The sequence below is a fragment of the Hippoglossus stenolepis genome, chromosome 1, assembly GCF_022539355.2.
Source record: "Hippoglossus stenolepis isolate QCI-W04-F060 chromosome 1, HSTE1.2, whole genome shotgun sequence".
Classification (NCBI taxonomy): Eukaryota; Metazoa; Chordata; class Actinopteri; order Pleuronectiformes; family Pleuronectidae; genus Hippoglossus; species Hippoglossus stenolepis.
In genome coordinates, this window is record NC_061483.1 from 10156759 (window position 1) to 10177181 (window position 20423).

Here is a 20423-nt window from a genome sequence, read left to right on the forward strand (position 1 = left end):
GTACTTTTTATGACCAGGGACTCACCCTTGGACATGTCTTTCAATCAACTCAGCTGTGTTAGTGCCCAATCTGATCCCGTTGAAAGGATGTCGCAGAAAACGAATTTTCCAGATTGTCACAGCTGTGCGACGTACTTCTGAATGACATCCTCGTCATAAATCAGTTACAAAATGCATTTTCCGTCTCCCCGCTTGCAGAGTTCACCATTGATTTAATAAACTAAAAACGGGGCCACTGTGCAACTTTGATAGTGAGTTAATTTCAAATAAACCACTGAATCCCATTGTGACTTGAAGTCTTATCTTAACTAAAGGGAGGGGGAGCATGTCACACTTGAACGAGCATGTGTTCTACATCTCGACACCACCCACCCCTCCTACAAGCCAATAAAAAGCACATTATGCCACTTCATAGAAACCTCTTTCCTGCCAATTAGAGTCCAGGCTGATCTTAAGCCTCCATCTCTTCCTGTCTGTCTGTACTGCCCAGCCCTTTCACTACAATGGGCCACTTTCCAATTAATGGATCGATAATGGCCTGTATGAACTGCTTTGTGCTCAGACAGTCACAGCCCACAATGGACACAGGATAATTTGGGAGGATGGCGGTGGGGGCGGGGGTGATAAATACCGGCTAGATATCCAGCAGTTTTATTATCATTATTATTAGACACTGCATTCTACAGTACATAAATTCATTTAGCGACGCAAGAATCGAGAGGTTTTCATGTTGCTGACTTGTTGACTTCGGATTTTCACCTCGTGGACCTTTATCCCGAAATTGAAATGAAGTTCACTGAACCGAACTAAAGCAAAATGAAGTGACCCAAACTGCAGCATCTGTGCGTTTGGCCTTTAGGGTTTTCACAATGTGACTCGCTTATTGACCTTAAATATGAGTCTGTGAACCTATTGAATACAAGATGAATCCAGATGTTGTGGGGGGTCAACAGACTTTGTGTAGTTTTCAGCAGAGGCTCGTTTCGGTTCGCTTAGTGTGAATGAGAAATGCAAACGCGTGTTCTTGAGCTGTATTGAAGGATGTCTCGCATCTAGTCCACGCAGCAAGGCCACAAAAGGTCAGAGCGATACTGAGTACAGTGAGGCTGAGTAAGTGTAAAAAGCTGCACTCTATTCTGTATTCCCTTTGAGGCCCTAAGACTGACCGAGCAGACAGCGGCCCGATTGAGACAAATGGGACGGGCATATTGGAGAGCTATTCTACTCTCAGCTCCTGTTGGTGCATTTTGGGACACTGTTCGTTTATGTGTTTGTGTGTATGTGACTGTGTGCGCGCGTACATGTGTGTTTGATATCTTCGATAGGGGGGCGGCGAACAAGGACAAATTGCAGCTTCTCTTTCACACATCATTGGACAGCTCTCTTTTATTCACCGGAACCACAGTACACACCCTCCCTCTACCTGCCCAGCTAGGTGTGATACATGCATTTGTCCTCTACTGTCTTCCAAAAACACACACAGCACTTGCTGTACCAGCGTATGCATGCGTTTCGTCTTGTCAGAAGGTGTGAGCGGTTTCCAAATCCGCAATAACCTTGTCAGGAAGCCAAAAGACATCAGGACAGCAGGTTGTTTTTCTTTATTTTTAAAAAACTATGTCTCTGTAGTGTGTGTTTATGCATGTCTGCATATGTGTGATGTTACCACCAGGGGAACTGTAATTTACTCCTCTTGGAAAACTGTCAAAGTAGCTGCAGGAACAGCCAAAGAGGAAGAGATATTGAGGTTAGAGGAAAGAAAACACTGTGGGGATGAGAGGATGCAGCAACGGCGGGAACTAAAGATGAAAAACGGAGGACGAACAGCAAAAACGGCAAAGTGAGAGGATGTTAAAGGAGGTAAGGAGAAAGTGGCGCAGGAACAAAAAAATAATTAGACTGCATTGATTACTTGGTGGCTAAGGAGCAATTGTAAGTGATCAAATCTAATTAGCTGCTCCTATACATCTTCCTGGAGATAACATACCAATCAATCCACGGGCTTAAGTGAACTTAAAGCCATCACAGGCTACTGCCTTCGGAACATCTTCCACTATCTTCCAAATTATTTAGGAGAGGTCTGGTCCAAATGAAATTTAGACAAGTAAGAAAGTGCTGCTGATGCCAGTTAATGGAGACCAGACAGATTGTAACCACACTGAGGTCTTATCCATTCAGATGGACGGCTCGCTAATGATTCTGGGCACTACTTAATCATAAAGGAGACTTTTAAAGTTATCTTACGCATTTGCAGGCAAGTTTGGATTTCCGGCTGACGTGGCGTTTTATTGGGACACGCTGTAGTTGATGCAGTGTGGGTAAGTTATGCAGGCTGATCTTGTGCAGACAGACTGAAAAGAAAAATACTTCTTTTTGCAGTACAGCGAATTTCCAGTAAGGGAGCATTCATAGGCTGCTGGATTATTCATCTGAACTGCATGGCCTCTGTTGCTGGTGTCAGTGGGAGATCTTAAAGTCTTTTCCTTTTGTTGTTACAGTTTGACTGCAGTGTTTGTGAGCTGAAAGCCGGCGTAATGTTGGTCCAAATAAATTAAGAAAGAAATTCTGGGATTTGTTTTTCCAACTTTGACTGAAAACATACTAAACCCTGACCCCCAACAAACATGATGCGTATTCAACTGTGGATTTTGTGCAGAGTTAAAACTCTCATTATCTGAATAATGTTGAAATGCAGGATGCATCACCCTCCTGTTGCTCCGTGTCAATACTGCAACTGGACTTAACACCTCATGTATTAAGTCCAGTTGCAGTATTGGCTGACTTCATATGCTGTTTGTTTGCTGGGCAGACAAACAGCATATGAAGTCCTTGCAGGAGGGTTTTGTGGGGAATGATTTGCTACAGTGATTCACCTGCATAAACTGTGTTGGTTTTCCTCAAAACCGCAATGGTTGTCCCAGAATGGCATAAGTCACATTTAGCTGACACTCCACGTGACTTTTTAAAGCTCTGGGGTTGTTTGAAATAAGGTATAAACCTTCATGCATCATTTTTCTGGCATGATGAGAAGTTGTATTTTTGGATAGCCGTGGAGAATTTGAGGAAATGTCTGCAGGAGAAGAGGGAAATACCTCAGGGAAGCACAGGAGACTGTATCAGGTTATATATCGATTATTTGTCCCCCCTCTAGTGATCAGTCATTTAAAGTATCTCTGTTACTGACAGTATTTCTTCTCTTACCAGTATAATTGTACTAAACTCGGCTTCAGCAAAAATCGAACACAACCCAATCTGTGTCTCCACTGGCTTTAAATATTGTCACAAATTTTTTTACTAGCGCTTCCATGGGGAGCTTTTTGTAAAATAGCTACTTTATTATGAACCCTCTAATACAGCTAAATAGTTTTCATCTTGTTAATCACGGCCTGGCATAATTCATAACATAACTGCATTCCACTTTTGTTTTTTGTGTCCATGTTCATTTGATGAAGAATAGGGCTTTTTTCCTCCATTAAATAGGGCTAAGTAGCACTTTGGAGGCTTTTATATTCAGTTGTATAATCAACATGACCTCTCCCTTGCATATTCGCTGCTCAACAGCAAAGACACAATATTCATAATTAATATGCAACCACTCACGTTGATTGCCTATTATTTTGGTTGACCATACAGTGTCATTAGAGATGCATATTAGGAGGCCAGTGGAAAAAGAGAGAGGAAAGGTGCACCGGACGGAGCGAGGACGGAGGTGGTCGCACTCGTGTCTCTTCAGGAAAAAGATGGCCGAGACAAAAACCCTACTTCAAAGCCACTTTCATTCAAACTGTGTGGTTACGACCACTTTATTATTCATTTGAGGAGGAGTTCAAGCAGGCAACAAACAAGTGACTACTTTGGTCACATTACTACGGGAGCGTGGTTATATATGAGGCGGACAGCTGCATTTGCCTTTAAGAGCAACAGTCTTAAAGAGTCCATAAGTGTGTGTTTTTTTTTTAAGTACTCTAACAACTGCTTTCCAACCTTTGTAATAATGTTTGTCATTTAATCTCGAAGACTAAATTACTTTAAAAGAGCATGAATAGTTAACTCCAGAAGAGAAACAGACCCAGAGTCTGATGGAGACGGTCAACAAAGTGTTGTTAAACTCGGTTATTACGCCCCCGCCATTATCGTCTCGAGAATCAACTCGCGTAGGAAATACTAAAATGGAAACCTCCTGAGAGATAGTGCACATCACTGAAGTTGTTTTTCGAAGTTCTCCCTTTCACGAGCGCGCACACACACACATATATACACACGCCCAGGTACTGGAGATCTTACAGTCCATCCAATTTAATGATGCATGAAAAATCGAATGATGGGCCAAACTAAATCCTGGATAAACAAAATGGCTCAGAAGACTCATCTTAATGAGCATAAAGTAATACAGAATAATCTGTTTACCACAAATTACACAAACTATTCAATAATCTGTTTGTTTTTTAAAACTTCTACGCATGTAATTGATTTATTAACAGGATTATTAAGCTCCTATTCAATGAATCATCCTTATCTAACTAAAAACAACATTACCCATGAACAGTTATGGTGTTGACCAACTTCCCCTTGGGTAAAGATTACGGAAAGCTGACACATTGGAAACACACACGATGGCAAACTGACAACTATTTTTTTTTGCTGAATAGACGTTAAATGAAACCAAATTGAATGTGGCCCATTTTACAAAGCAGCTGTAGACTGAGATCAATATGGGTCAAGGAACCTTTATTTATAATACTGTTTTTTAGAGGACCATATTTTTACTTACCCAATGATCTACTGGTTTTTCGCAGCTATTCCCCCAAACTAAGTAAAAATGGTTTTTGATTGACTAAGTGTAAGAAACAATGTAATGAAGGAAGCTCTAAAACTGGAAAAACTATTTTAAATTTGGCACCTTTGCCCTCATTGTCTTTAGGTGAGCTGAATTTCAGAATCACTATTTCACCTAGCGATGAAATACTCAAATAACAAAAAATTAATTATATTTTCATAAGGGAGGTATTGGCACAATTCCTATAAGAAGCTGCAAACGAAATTCAAATGGAGTGAATTAAACTGACTGACCCTGTGGTTTTAAAAAGTCTTCTTTAATCCTCTAGGAGCAGGGCGAGTGTGTGCTTGTGTGACACACTTGTGAACTACAAGGTTGATTTTTTCACTTGAATCAAATTGCTTTTCATGTCAAAAAAGGCCCAAAGTCCTACCACACGCAATTCCTCTGGTGGAACACGGTGTCACACAGCACACATGCATATTTATCAACATAAAACATACATGAGTGAGCTGGTGTCTGTGATCATGAGTCTTATTCCTCAGGCATCATTATAAGGTGAAGTTGCTTCTATGTGCAGTGAAATATAATGAGGCATTCTGTTCCTGCGTTGGCAATCTACACTTCACCAGAGGAAAAAAAAAGCATCATTAAATGGGAACCAGACATGAAATTTTGAGAAAAAAGTTCTAAATCACAGCATACCAGACAAAGAGGGTCCGACCAGAACAGGTTGTGACCCCATCTCTGCTTTCCAAAAAGCGGTTTTCTGATCTGAAAGTCGCACCTCTCATTTCTACCCTTTCGCAACAATGTCAGACTGCTGTTATATTTTGAAATCATCATCTCGTACCTTTGTGCGTCTGCAGTTATAACTGGGATTACCTTTTCAAGATTCAACTATGCGGACAAAAATTCAGCAGCCAATTCGGTCTCAGTTTCAGTCTCTGAAGAGGAGGGCAACACAAGACGGCGTCTTTGTACTGCTATCAACACAATCCACATCTGTGGCAGTTTAGCCCCAGGAGCAAATGGTAAATGTGGCTTTTGGCGTATATATATATATATTTATTCGAACACACAAAACCCCCTAACACAGCAGTCTGGCAGCTCTCCTAAAATAGCAGCGTTGTTTTCCCTCACTCTCTCTGTGAGACGTTTCGTGAAGACACATTCAACCAGGTGGTGTGGGTAGACATACAGCTGGTACCGCGTGTGGTTATTGATTGAGCACGATATGTGAACTTAGTGAAAAGGAATAAGCGAGAGGACTTAACTTTTATGCCTTTGAAACTTTGGGGGAATAAGTTTAAAGTAAAAGGGGGAGAAAGAGGGCACTGTGTGATCTTGGGAGAGTAAGTCTCTTATCATTCAGTACTTGCTAATCAATAGTTACAACAGGTTTGGCGTTAACTGAAGTCTTGAGTCAGCACTGACCTCGTTTCACCCTCATTAGTCCACAGCCAACTCAGCCCAAAAGATCCAAAGCTGTTCCAGAGGTGACGGGTTTATCTTACTCTACACATGAAACCATACACAACACTTCTGACAGCCTGGGTAATATGCTTGTCCGCTTTCTTGCTGAGAGTTAGTTAAGAAGACTGGAACTAAAGGACGATGATAAAGTGATGGTTTTATATTGTGATCGATCTTGAGAACATCCACAGTCATAGAGATCGTGACACTGAACCATTGTATCAGCTGTATTCAGTCCACCATAATAAGGTGGATTTCACGAATAGATATGCAGCTACCAGATGATTTCTCATACTGTCTTTTTCAGACATGACTTATCGGTCAAACAATCCAACGGGAGCTAGCGGCATAGCGTTGCCAAATAAAGGACTTGACTTGTGTGGCAGCTATTCAGCTATGACTCATAACACTAAGATCCCAATTAACTTTGCTCGGCAGCGGTCGAGTACTGTATATTCAACCACCTTAAAAAGGTAGCATCCAATGGATTATGTTTATACATAATGTTTAAACAAAGATGTAACAGAGTCATTTGGAGGCTTTAGAGATCCAGATAGTCGAGCTGTTTCTTATCTGTACGCTAAGCTCACCAGTGTCTGTCCAGATTGTTGGAGACTGGCATCAATCTTCTCATCCAACTTTCAGCACGAAAGCAAATAAGCGTAGTTACAAAATTAAAAAGAAAGAAATAACATTCTCTCATGTTCGAGCTGCGACACTTTCCCTCTTCAAGTGATGGGATTCATACAAATAGGCAGACATTACCCGAGAATGGAGAAAAATAATCAAAATCAGCTGCAATACAAAAATGCATTCATAAATAAAACACAATCAAAGTCTGTCTCCTTCAGAGTGTGGAGTTGATGTTGAAATAAGAATAATCCTCATTTACCAACAGGGATGTCACCATTTTCACCCTCTATTGAGGCCTTCAGAATATAAATGAAATACAGTCAACTTGTTTACAAGCGGCTAAAAGCACACATGTTAACTACGGTTTGAAGATGATATTATTAAAACCTCTTATCTAGTACATGAATCGAATTTAACTAAAGAAACAATCATTTTCTAATTTATTTGCTAAAACACACCAACCGCAAAATGTTGTCTGGTGTGCGGGTTCAAAAAAGACAGGCGCTGAGAGCCCGTGAACAAAAACATTAAAGAAGAAATTTATTCTGTTTGAATTGATGTAGGAAGAGCTGTTCCGTAGATGAAAAGATTTGAGATATTTCCCCAAAGCCCAGAGCCAAGGCCAGACGCAGATATAAAAACACACACACACACACACACACACACACACACACACACACACACACACACACACACACACACACACACACACACACACACACACACACACACACACACACACACACACACACACACACACAATATCAATCATGCACAAGTGCACGTACACACACCTGGGTTCTCCCTCTCTGTTGCTCTATGCGTGCACACACACACATAAAAAGAGAGAGAGAGAGAGAGAGAGAGAGAGCAGATGGACTATGTATAGTCTCATTTCAAGGTGACCTATCTACTGTATATGTATCGGGTGAGAGGCGATGAGGTATCTGAGCGAAGGAGGGGCCGGGAAGAGGAGGAATGGATGACAGGAAGGATACTGTCCGTGCAGAAAAGGCTTTAAGATAATGCTCTGTTGTCAAAGTGTTGGACGCCAGTTCCTCTCAGTCTCTTTTAAGTGTGTCTATGGTGCATTAAGAATCTGTCAGGCCAGCTTTAGCATTAATCAGCTCGCCCGCAGAAGAAACAATCACACATAATCTCGAGCTCTAAACCCCGCTGACCTTCTCTTCAAATGCACAGATAAACTCCCTTTCAAAACCTCAGTCGGTTAAAGACACACACACACAGGCCCGGGCTCTCGATCGCGTTTGTAATTTTCTTTTTTTTCTCCCCTCCCCTCCCCGCTCTCCCTCCCCTGTAGTCTAGCTGATTGGTTCTCCAACAGCAGCACCCATGTCTCTCCACCTGGGAGTACAACGACTCAGCATGTCAACGTGACCTCAAGGAGGTCGCATTTCAGACGGCGTGCAGCGCTGCAGAGAGAGAGGGGCTGTTTTACCCCATCAATCTGGAAATATGGAGATGAAGAGGAGAGCAGAGGAGACAGCGGGACGAGGGATAAGAGAGGGGAGAAGGGCAGAATACACAAGTTCCATTCATCATCTCCGCACTGTTGAGAGTGTATAAATAGCAAGATCTGTTCAGAGTTATCATTGAGCCTGCGCTTCCATCGCGGTGCTTCATTTATTAAGACTGTGCACAGATCAATACAGCAGACATATACACTCTGTACTGTTGACAAGATAATCTCATCATTATGAATTTGGCTTGGGTCGTCAGTAACATGAGCAATTGCAACGCTTATCTGAGATGACAAGAGCCGAGAGAAAGAGAGGGAATCCAAAAAAAAACAGAGTCAGAGCAAGAGTCGAGGACGTGTGGAAAGGCGGGAGCGAGAACTACACTTTCTTTTTATTCTTACACTAAGCAATGGTCAGAGTGATGGATAATAAAATGCAGTATTTCACGACCAAACAGAGCAAAGATCAATAAGAAACGGAGCAAACCAGCAATTGATCTGAATGTGAAAAGGCCCCAACACGAATTCTCTCTCAGACATAAAGCCAGTCAGGGGCCAATTGAGTACATCTGTATGGAACTATAGAAAAAGATGAGACCAGCCAAATATACCGTTTTCAATATGCCATTAGCACTCGGCATCGCCCGTGCTACCCTGAAGAGCAGACACACAGTTAAACGTTTGGCAACAAATCTTGTGTGCCCACCACTTAGAGGGCCTTTTGTTTGGGCAATAACATCTGAGAGTGCCGACTCATTCGCCTCTGTTGCCACAAACATATAACAGCCGCTGCAAAACACAGTGGCTGTCAATTCCCCTCAGACACACACACAGGGCTTTAGACAAGGGAGTCAGATTTCAAACTGTGCTACAGATACAGTGTACGCGGGAACAGAGGAGACAGTGGGATCTCTCCAGGAGTATTGGACTTTCTCAGACACGCAAACAATCGCAAAACATCACTGGCAGGATTTCGCTGCGTGGAAAAATACTCCTCAAATTACAAAAGCAAAATTGTCATCTGCGGATTGTGATATACTCCAGTGTTTGAAGAAGAAGGGAGAAGAAGCCCGTTTTAAAGGCGGCTTGTTTTGACACGTAGTTAGGTGAAATTAGAGACAACGAGATGGCATTCATGGTATGTCCCTCCAATCAATTAATCACATTACTGATGAAGCTGAAGACGTGCTGAACTGTGGCCGGCAAGGACGAGGAGAGGGAGATTCGGGGAGCGAGGGATAAATCATTCCTCTTATACTAATGAGATAGAGGGTGAGAACAGAGTCACATAACTCATTCTTTGAGCTGTGTGTTGTTACTACAGCACATGCCTAGGGGGCACAGTGAAGGAAGATGCGGCAGAAATAAAAAGCTCTCTCAGGTTGGACCGGTGCCACGGCACAGCAGAGCGAGTTCCACTTTGTTTGACTTTGAAAGTGTTTGATTTACAGCAAGGAGACCCAGCTGCTGGCAGTTCAAAGAATACATCACCGAGCCATGTAGGCCTATGTAGCCTTCTGTTGCGGCGGATCTCAGCGCACATTACTATGAGGTCACTACTATCTTTATACCAAACTATTGCTGCAGCGCCGGCCCCCCCGCTGCTCAAAACGTTAAGTCTAAAGACCCCAGGAGAGATCTAAGAGCCCTCAGGGGGCAGGCGGCCCCTTCAGGGAAACCAATTCAATCTGATGGAACCAGCAAGACTGGTGCTTCAGAGCGCAGTGGGTGGTAGCACAGGTGCATGTGTGCCTGTGCACATACATACACACGCACCGAGACACATGGCAGCTAAATCTCCGATTGTTCCGCTGTGAAGGTTATGTTTTGTTTGTTTTTGTGACCTGCGATGATGCTTGGTTGGCTCCTTGTGCCAGAGTTGTTTGAGCACGAAGCCAAGTAAATGTTTCAGAATCTTCAGGGAGCAAACACTGACAGAATCTAACTGAATCTTCTATTTTTATTAAAGAGCGTGTGTTTAGGTAGTTGATGTGAAATAACAGCATCAGGTAGAACACACTTAGATCCATCTGTGTATTTGCAATGTAATATAAATATGCGCCACTCGCAGTATCATCAAGGTCTGAAAAACAAGGCGCACTGCCGCACAAGAAAACAGCCACAATAAGCAAAAGTGGCAACAAAAAGCAACAGAAGCCGTCCTCTCCGTGCCTTATGATAATAAAGCTGAAAAGTAATTACGAAGTCTGATAGGAATTGATCTGAAACCACTTAAAATGCTGCCCGGTCTTCGGAAGGTAAACCAAGCCAAACAACGGCACTTGCTACTCATCAGAATGACATGATAAAATGACAAGATATTCCGGCGTCAGAAAATTAGGCAGAGGAGACCTGACAATCCACTTCCCCTTTATCGCTCGCTCGCACACGCACACGCACACGCACACAAGTGAACAAGCCACAGTCCTATTATCGTGTGCCTGTCATCTCCAATAGGCTGCTTCCTATTCAACCAAACAAATTGGTTTAATGTGTCCGGCCAATCTGGTCCTCACAGAGGTTAACTTGTGATCTCATATCCTGTCTCGTTCTCCACACTCCTCGAAAAAAAACTAAATTCCTTTGTTGTGCTGCACAGTTAAGAGCTGTGTCCACACGAATGCACAACAGCTGGGTGAACGGGTTTCTTGTTGCCGACCAACAAGACAAGAGCACACATTCATTATTGACTCCAGTAGTCCACCTATATCCATCAATGTATAACTTGTTCCAAATCTGCGGTTGTTATTAACTACAGGAGGAAATTGCCTCTACTTGTGGGCAAAGTCAGGGCCCTACAATCATATTGAATTATTTAGCAAGGTGACAGAGGGATTCTTCTCAGAATTTGCAATAAATAAAACATGGACTTCCACTGCTGCCTCCAATCTAGAAAAACTTTTTGGGGGGTACTTATAATACCGTTCTGCAAATTAACTATTAACTGTGCAAAACTTTGAAGAACGTGTCACAGACAAGGAATCAGGAAAATCTGCCTAAGACTGCAGAACGTTTTTTTACCTGAAATAGCAGCCAATGATATTTGTGGTGTAACTTATTACTAGAGCAGATTTCTTAAACTTAACTCTAAATTCCATTGCCAACTAAACTGTTGAGATTACGACACTAATTTCTACTTTTCCCTGTGCTGCAAACATCATCAGTATTTGGGCGTTCATTTCCAGGTTCTCTTTCCAAAAATGAGCAATTTCTGTTTCCCACATACCCCGTGTTCTGCCCTCCTCCTCCCTCATGTTCACAGACCTCTGATGTTCGTCGTGACATCTTCCGCTTTCCACTGATTTGTTAAACGTTATGATTTATTAATGAAAGAAGATGCAAATATAGCTGCTGTTTTGTGCTGTGTGCTGCACTGCTGCTCACACATCGAAGCTGAAACAAGTACCACGGCAACAATACCAGTAATGGCAGCTAGTAAAAGAAACATTCAATTACTAAATTTCTATGTTTTGCTTATACAAAGATAACATAATTTAGTGTTGTTCCCCGGAGCAACATTCTGTGGTCTGACTTCACTTCCTCTCAGTTGCATCTATCATATGAGCTTGGGGGAGATGAAGAAAAATAAAACTGCCTATTAATAATTCAGAATTTCAGCGTGTAGTGTTATGTACAGTAGCAGCAGGTTTATTTGAGGAAATATGAAGATACCTCCTCAGGCGGGCTGATTATTTTATTTTTTTTTATGTACTGGCAAGCTCAAATAAAACAAATGTGGCCTAGTGTCCCAGAAGAACTCAGCTGAGGGACACAAGTACATCAATTACAAATGGCTTCTTGAACTGCCCCTCATTCCTATAAATGACCGTTTGTGCATCGAGCTGCTGAGCGGCTCAATCCTGTGAGCGAGTGAGCTCCGGTACATACAGGTTTACTACAAAACTCATTCTATAGAAAGCTCCAGAGTAAAGTTATCTAAAGATGAAGAGAGAGGGAGAGAAATGAAATAAAGAGCACTTTTCTATTCATTGCCTCAGTGGCCACTGAAGTGTGGGAGCAATTTCAATACAATATACAGCACAGGCTTTGATAAGACTTTTCAGTAGAATCCTTAAAAACAGCACAAGCAGGGTTACATATGCATCTGTGTGGTGTTTGTGTGTGTGTGTGTGCACGTGTGTGTCTATGTGTTTGGAGGAAGGGTGTTTCAAGGTTCGGACAAATGCAAGATTGTCACGCTCATAAAAAGAGAGGGGCTCTGTCACGGAGCCTGCCAGCTAAAGGCTTAAATCACATGCCTGGAATACACAATGACGTTACACCCACACAGACACACACACACACACGTGTACACACACACCCACACACACACAATATCCCTAAATTATGCAGAGTAAGACCATTCCTGGAAGCATCCATTTTCAACATCTGCTCCAGCTACATTGTTGGCATGCATATGCTCAACCTAAAGAGATCAAAGGAGTAACTTCATTGTGTGCCGCACTGAATGATCACAGTCACACCTCTTAACTGTTTTTTCCCCCCCCCAGCATCCTTTAAATTTACTCAATAGGTTTATGGCTGCCAGTCATTTTTAGAAAGACCTTGGTTTATTGTAAATTCTTACATGATCCGTCAGAATCTGCCAGGTTTTCTAACAAATTTTAAATAATTCATCATGGATTCACTGCTTTTCGTAGTAAATTCACCAATTGTCATTCAAAACAGCTGTAACAAAATGCTGTCAGGCAGGCGACTCCAGACAAAGATATCCTATGTTCCATGTGCTTGTTACATATTTATGCCAGACATATTTCATTAGAGCCGTATGATTCTCCTTACCAAGTGACAAGTGACAATGTCGAGTCAGCAGAGACAGGTGCCCCCTTTTCTCCTTGACACCCACATCTCAATGCCACCCCACACAAGGCAGAATGCCGCCACCTAAAGGCAGCTTTTATAGCCATTCACAATCCCATAAGCCTCTGTACCACATGCACCTTATTAACATGGATGGTGTCTCACCGCAACAGGATTCTGTTTAATTAGAGTTTCATGGTGAATCTAATTATAACACTCAAAACTTATCAAAACAAATCAATACGATTAATTAGGGGCCCATTTAAAACTAATGACACAGGAGTCTTTCAATGATTGGTAACAATGGGGACAGCTTCGGAAACAGGCTGGAAGAAAGCACCGGAGGAACTTATGAACCAGTCAGTGGGCCGTAGTCACAGTGGCACAGCTGCTGAAGCTGAACATAATGTGGGACAAAATCCTAAAATGTATTCAAGGCAGAGTGGGCGCGGGCTCACTCTTTGGAGAGAATTACTGAAATCCTTTCTTCCTGAGCATTGAGGAATTTTGCAGCAGATTGGTTTTAACCTTGATTCCACACTAAGTAATTCCCTTCAACGCCTTAAGCGGAATTAGGCATCATTACGTATCATCCATCTCCTTATCCCAGGAATTCTCTTTACAAATGAAATGAAACTCTCCACTGGGCCGGGTGCTGGCACGGTGGTGACAATGATAAGGCCAGCAGAGCTCGGCTGATATGTTCATATTATTCCCCTTTCCCTGTCTGCCAGTGTACCACTATAAAACATCATTAGAGGCCAGCAGCAGTGTGGAGAGAGACTGGGAGTTGCAGGCAGCTACAGCAGCACTACCAGGTACAGATGAAGACAGCAGCACTAAGGTACTCTTCTGAAACTGAATGAGCAGGCGATATGCTCTCCTGCTTTATCCATCTCTTTATTTATTTTTCCCATTCAACCTCTCTCCCTGTGGCACCTGTAGTGACAGATGGGCTGGGAGGCCTTGGGATCGATGGAAGGGGAATTCTGTCTTTGTTTCCTGACATTTTTCCCATAGCCGCTCTCCTCTGACTCAGGTTACTTACTGTCCACACAAATGCAGAGAGGAGGCAGAGGCATGGACGAGGGGGGAAAGTGATACGCCTCTGTACAGCTTCTGAAGAAACTTAATGCCTCAGGCCATCTCCCTCTACACAGGTTTCTGTTGAATAATACAATAGAGCACCCTGCACGCCTGATGCGTCGAGGGGACCCTCTGTAAACAAGACACTAAGGAATGTGTTGTAGCTGCTTCTGCTTGTTTTCCCTTTGACAGTCTGAAGGGGGAGCGGAAAGAAGTGCACAAAATGGGTGTGCAATAACCTCACACGGTCTAATTCATCATCACTACATTAGCAGAGAAACAGTCTGCATAATGGACCAGCAATTATTCTGTCCCTCTGATTAGGAAGCCTTAACGGTCTTTGTGCTGACCCTTGCCCTATGCAGCTGGCTCATAATAGAAACAGGGCTGAGGCTGAGAGTGGGAACAACAGACAGTGGCCTTCCTCCCTGGTGGGAACACATCACATCTGATCACAGTCATCGTCACATTCACAGCCAGCGCAAAATAGTAGGATCGAAACGACAGAGCTCACGAGAGAAACTAATAGTTACCACTCAAATGCAACTGAAAGAATCCTCAAAAGGCCATTGGCAAAAGGTAATAACAATAAAACTCACAGAAACTATTGCTTCTATCAAATACTATTAGGAATGATAATTTCTTTAATTGTCAACAACTGGTAAATTTGAGGAAAAGAGGCCCCTTTGCTACCACTGCCCATTGTCCCCAGTGTTCGTACCACCATCTAAAGCAGGCCTTAATCCTCGTCTGACACGACAGACTTTTAATGGGCTTAAGGCCAAAGACACAGAGAAGTTATCACGTTAGAGGCTTATACACCCAAGTACTTCTCATAAAAGCGTATAAAGTAGCCGTGAAAATAAGTAGACTTTGCTAATCTCTAGGAATTAAACCCCGTAGAATTAACCACAAAGAGCTGTAGAATATGACGACTGACGGGATGTTAAAAACTGTGAACAGCAAAACAAGCAGGGGTCTCTGTTTGGACTAAGTTAACTGTCATGATATGACATTGTAGCTGTAACAATTAATATGTACAGGTATTTTACTGCAAAATGCAGGAAAGTACATTTTCAAAGACAAACTTGTCATTGGAATAGAACATGCAACATGGGATAATTGGGAAGTATCAAATGGACCTACCGTGGGCTAAACTCTTTCTTCCACGGGAATTAAATGACAGTGATTGAGTGATTTATCAAAGATTTCTACAGGAAAACTGATTTAAAAGAGACTGTTGTGACATATTTCAAACACCACTGATTTGTGTTGATGTCACTGGCTGTGTTCTATGATAGCACCAGAACGGCTGTTTAATCCTTCTAATGCTCCCCCCCTCCCTTCCTTCATTTTTCTCTGTGCTCCTGGGCTTCTCTGTCTCTGCCTGTCCTTGTCTTCTTTTTCTTTCATTAAAAAAGGGGGAAGGGGGCTAATGTTGATATAGGAAATGGGACCTTTCTGAAGGTTGTGGCGGTGAAAACGGTGAAGGAGAACACTGCAATTTCTCTTACCTGTATGATGGACATGCGGTTAGTAGGTGTGTCTGTAGTGCTGGTGACTGGGCCTGTGAAGCTGGTGTGGCATCCCACGTGGCCTTGGGGCACGCTGAGGTTATTGGCAGTGGGCTTGAGGTACATGACCTCTGACCGTGGTGAGCTGAGTGGCAGGCGTGTCTGGTAGTCAAAGTACATGGGTGAGGTGGCCAAGGAAGGGCTGCTTACCACATTCATCACATTCATGGCATCCCGCTCTTCCACCTCGCTCTGCACCAGCATGATGTCGTTCTTGTTTATCTTCTTCTTCTTGCCTTTTCCGAGTTGAGGGTGCGAGTATTCTGCAATGCGACAATTATAGGTACGGATCTCCTTGTTTTCCCGCTTGCACTTGATAGCTATGGTCACCATGGCAGCCAGAAGCATGATGGATACAATACTTAGAGTTACTATAAGAGGCAGAGACATGTCCCAGTTCTGATTGTCCTTTGTGCGAGGCAGTCCATCAGGAGGACGTCCGTTGGAAGCCTTGACGATGAGTCTGGCGGCAGCAGTGAGAGTTGGCTTGCCGTGGTCTGATACTCGGATGATCAGCTCCACAATGGGGCTGACATCATCCCAAAATGGATGGGCTGTTCGCACCTCCCCAGTCACTGGATCGATCTCAAAGAGGTGCTCCTCGTTGCCATCTGAGATCTCATAGGTGAGCCTCCCGCTCTCGCCATAGTCATTATCCACTGCCCTCACTGTGGTGACTATGTAGCCAACACCAACATTACGTGGCACGTGGATTTCAGCTGTGTCGTTCAGGAGTAACGGCAGGACTATGACAGGGATGTTGTCATTGACATCCAGAACGCTGATGCGCACCGTTGCGTTACTCTCCAGATGCGGAGATCCTGCATCTCTAGCAAGAACCTTAAAGTCAAAATACTTGATCTGCTCGTAGTTAAAAGATCTCACAGCATAGATGGCTCCATTTGCAGCATTTACATTAACATACGTGTTGACATCACCCCCACTCACATTGGAGTTGAGTATGCTGTAGTACACGGTGCCATTCTGGCCAAGGTCTGGGTCGTGTGCCAGAACTGAGCCCAGGTACTCCCCAGGGATGTTGTTCTCAGGAATCTGAAGAAGGTACACTGACTTGGTGAAGCGAGGGACATTGTCATTCTCATCCAGAATCTTCACAGTGAAGGATCTTGTAGAGTTTAAAGGAGGGAGGCCATTGTCTTTGGCAACAATGGTGACATTGTACTCATCCTGCACCTCTCTGTCCAAGGGCCTGTCTGTCACCACTGTATAGAAGTTATCATAGTTCTCCTCGAGTTTAAAAGGGACATTACCCAGCACTCTGCATTGAAGCTGCCCATTCCTGCCCGAGTCCTTGTCTGTGACACGGACCAGAGCAATGACAGTGGCTGGAGGTGCTGCCTCGCTGATGGCTCCCTGTCTCACAGACACAAAGCCTATAGATGGCCAGTTATCATTCCTGTCCAGCACTTTAACAGTGACTTTACAATGGCCCGGGATTGGATTGGGACCGAGATCCTTAGCCTGAATGTCAATCTCGATAACTGGGCTCTCTTCGTAGTCAATTTCACCCTGAATCTTTATGACCCCTGTTCTGGAATCTATGGAGAAGAGCTCCCGGATTCTCTCTGGGGCATAGCCACTAAAAGAATAGACTACTTGTCCGTTGTTGCCCTCATCAGGATCCGTGGCATTTAAATCGATTAGGACTTTACCAGGAGGTGAATTTTCAGGAATTTCCACGACATATGTGGGCTGATCAAACACGGGGCTGTTATCATTTGAATCAATTACTTTAACATTTATCTGCATGGTACCTGATCTAGGATATTCCCCCCCATCGGTGGCTGACAAAATTAGGGTGTGATGGCTTCGTTCTTCTCTGTCCAAGGGTCGTTGAATAACTAATTCTGGGAATTTTGTCCCATCCCCGCGGGCTTTTACCTCCAAGGAAAAGAGATTGTAGTCATCACGGGTTATTTGATAGGTTTTCAGGCCATTTTCTCCTGCATCTGGATCATGCGCGCTGGTCAGGGGAAAGCGTGTCCCTGGCACAGCATTTTCTGAAATGTCAATATCAATCTGATCGGAGGGGAAATTGGGTGAGTTGTCATTAATGTCCTGAATATCTATTTTGATCATGCAGATCTCTTTGTCATTGGCAAAAACCTCCATTGATAGCTGGCACTTGGGGTTTCTCTTACACAATGTTTCCCTGTCGATGCGCTGCTTTGTGTACAGCAGTCCACTTTGAGGGTCCACGTCAATGAGATGCGGGGCTGAATTCTCCAGCACCCGAAAGTTGGCTTTTTTACCCTGTCCTCCCGGTCCAGTCTGATCGAGTCCGAGTCTGGCATCTTTGGCAATGTTCCCAATCACTGTCCCCGGACCCTGTTCCTCTGGGACAGAGTAATTCAAGTTTTTCAATGTCAGGGCTTGAGCCCATAACAGGAGGAAAAAGAAAATAGAAAGATACATCCCTATACTGTAAAAGCTGCGATACGCTAAGATGTGCTGTGTTTAAGCTTCCTTTGACCTGTTGATATTTTGTTCAAATTTGGTATTTCTGTTATCCAGGATGAAGAAAAGAGTTCTGTTCATCATGCGAGACCTTGGCATTTGTCTTTGTGGATTGTCTTTGCTCTGTCTCTCTCTTCCTCTGCCTCCTCGAGCAATCTGTGGTGCTGAACACCTAATTTATATTCAGCCGAGCGTCCAGACTCATCTGAGCAGTAATCGCGATCCAGTCTCCAAACAGAATAGTCATTGTCAGTGATCACTCATAGCACCTAAAAAGGAAAACAGAAAAAAATAAATGTTTAGATAACGTATACCTGTCAATTAGACACCCAAATAAAAAACTGTAAGCTACACGAGCCATTCTGCCGAGGAGATATCCGATCCACCGCTGAGCCAAAAATGAAACAGGGCTCATGTGTAATTCATCTCTACAATTATGGGAGAAGCTTGTCAATTAGTTAACCTTGGGAAGACACCAGGCGCAGCCCCGATAGATGGGGAAATAATGATTCCCCTTGTATCTTATTCACCACATGTATTATTGTAAGAACAAGAATGCAGTTTTTTTTATTTATCTCAAATGTGCAATGCAACGACCTGACCCTGACCTGACAATGGCCCATTCACACCTTAGGGGAACGCTGACTGACGCCGTAATAGGACAACTTTAATAATATGGTAACACGGCAGGCGTTTAACTGAGGGGCCTATTGTGGTGGCGATTTGAATAAGTGTGTATTAAATGAGCCTCTTACAAGCATTAACAAATCCGCATAATCCGGATTTTTCAAATGAGCCTTAAAAAAGAAAAAGAGAGAAATGAGCTGCCAACGTCTCAGCACGGTCGTGTAATTCTCTCCCGTCTCCCCGGAGGAAGCTGTTGCATCCGTACGAACGGGGATGGTTGAGAAATAAAAGGAAATACAATTGGAAAAAGAGCACGCAACAGATAAATAGGGAGACTAGAATTAAAGAACGTGATTTAAACTTACCCCCAAAAAGGAAACTGATGCAATAGTCCCAGAAAATAGAGCAGATTCAAAAAAAAATTTTAAAATAAAAACAGTCAGTTCCAGCAAGGGTTCAGGGAGAGTTTCATCCCCCGAACACTTCAACGTAGGTTCCCACCTTCTCTGTGCAGAGGAGAGAGAGAAGAGGAAAATCCACACGCAGGCTACAGAGCAGGCGGCGCAGAGAGAAAATGAGAAGGGGAAAAAAAAAAAGAAAAGTGCTCCAGAAAAGTATGACTGTAATGTCAATGAGCTGAAGTCCTCTCCGCTGTGTGATTAGGATGCAGCGGATCGCCCTGCGCCTGCAGTGACTCACCGCTCTCCAGGAAGGAAAAGTGTTCGGAGAAATACTGAATGAGAAGAAGAAGAAGAAGATGAAGAAGAAGGAGAAGAGGGGAAATCCAGATGTGCTGCAAGATCCAAAGTGTTTAAAAGCCAACCGGTGCCAAACATCGCTGAGGGACTGTTCCCCTTAGTGGCATTTTGTCCTTGTGCTCCGTCCCCATCAAAGTCCACACACACACACACACACAGATATAGAGACAGCTGCTGCTGAGGAAGAGGAAGAAGAGGAGGAGGTGGTGGTCAGAGCCGCATTCTGCCACAAGTCTCCGTCCAGCTGTCAGCGCGCGGATAAAAAGGTGGATTCTCTTGGCTGCGTTACGCACAGGTCGCTGTTCAGTATTCTCTGCGCGTCTCGCGGGCCCTGAGCACATTGAGCGCTTCCTCTCACTGACTCAACTCCGGACACCGCATGGTGCATTAAACATTGTCGCTGCTCCTCTGGCAGCCAATGGGCGCGAGGAGGAGGGCAGAGAGGGAGGGATTCAAACGCCGCTTTTTTTATTTTGGAACACGCGCCGGAGATGATTGGTGGCTCGCAGTTCAAGCCCGGTGGCTGCGTCGGTTTTTTTTTTCAAATATCACACTTCATTGTTGTTTACCCCCGAAAAAAATAAAAAAAATAACGAAACGGAAAAACGTGCGTTGAATACCGTGCGCCACGAGGAGACATGGAGAGAGAGGGAGAGGGAGAGAGAGAGGTAGAGAGAGAGAGAGAGGGGTGGGGGGAGGAGGAAGAGGGGCCA

The 20423-nt window shown here is 43.7% G+C and overlaps 1 protein-coding gene across 2 annotated transcripts in view; it reads right to left on the reverse strand.

Annotated features, from left to right (window-relative positions):
* Positions 1 to 20071, reverse strand: part of pcdh17 (protocadherin 17) — a 56963-nt gene extending 36892 nt beyond the window's left edge. The window contains exons 1-2 of one of the 2 annotated variants that reach the window (XM_035155751.2): positions 19318 to 20071; positions 15998 to 18594 (exon numbers count right to left, since the gene is read on the reverse strand). In XM_035155751.2, coding sequence (XP_035011642.1) covers positions 15998 to 18283 — 2286 coding nt within the window. In that variant the 5' untranslated portion in view covers positions 18284 to 18594; positions 19318 to 20071. Of the gene's footprint in view, positions 1 to 15787; positions 18595 to 19317 lie in introns of both variants that reach the window. The other variant, XM_035155750.2, reaches the window with a different exon arrangement.
* Between the last annotated feature and the right edge of the window lie 352 nt (positions 20072 to 20423).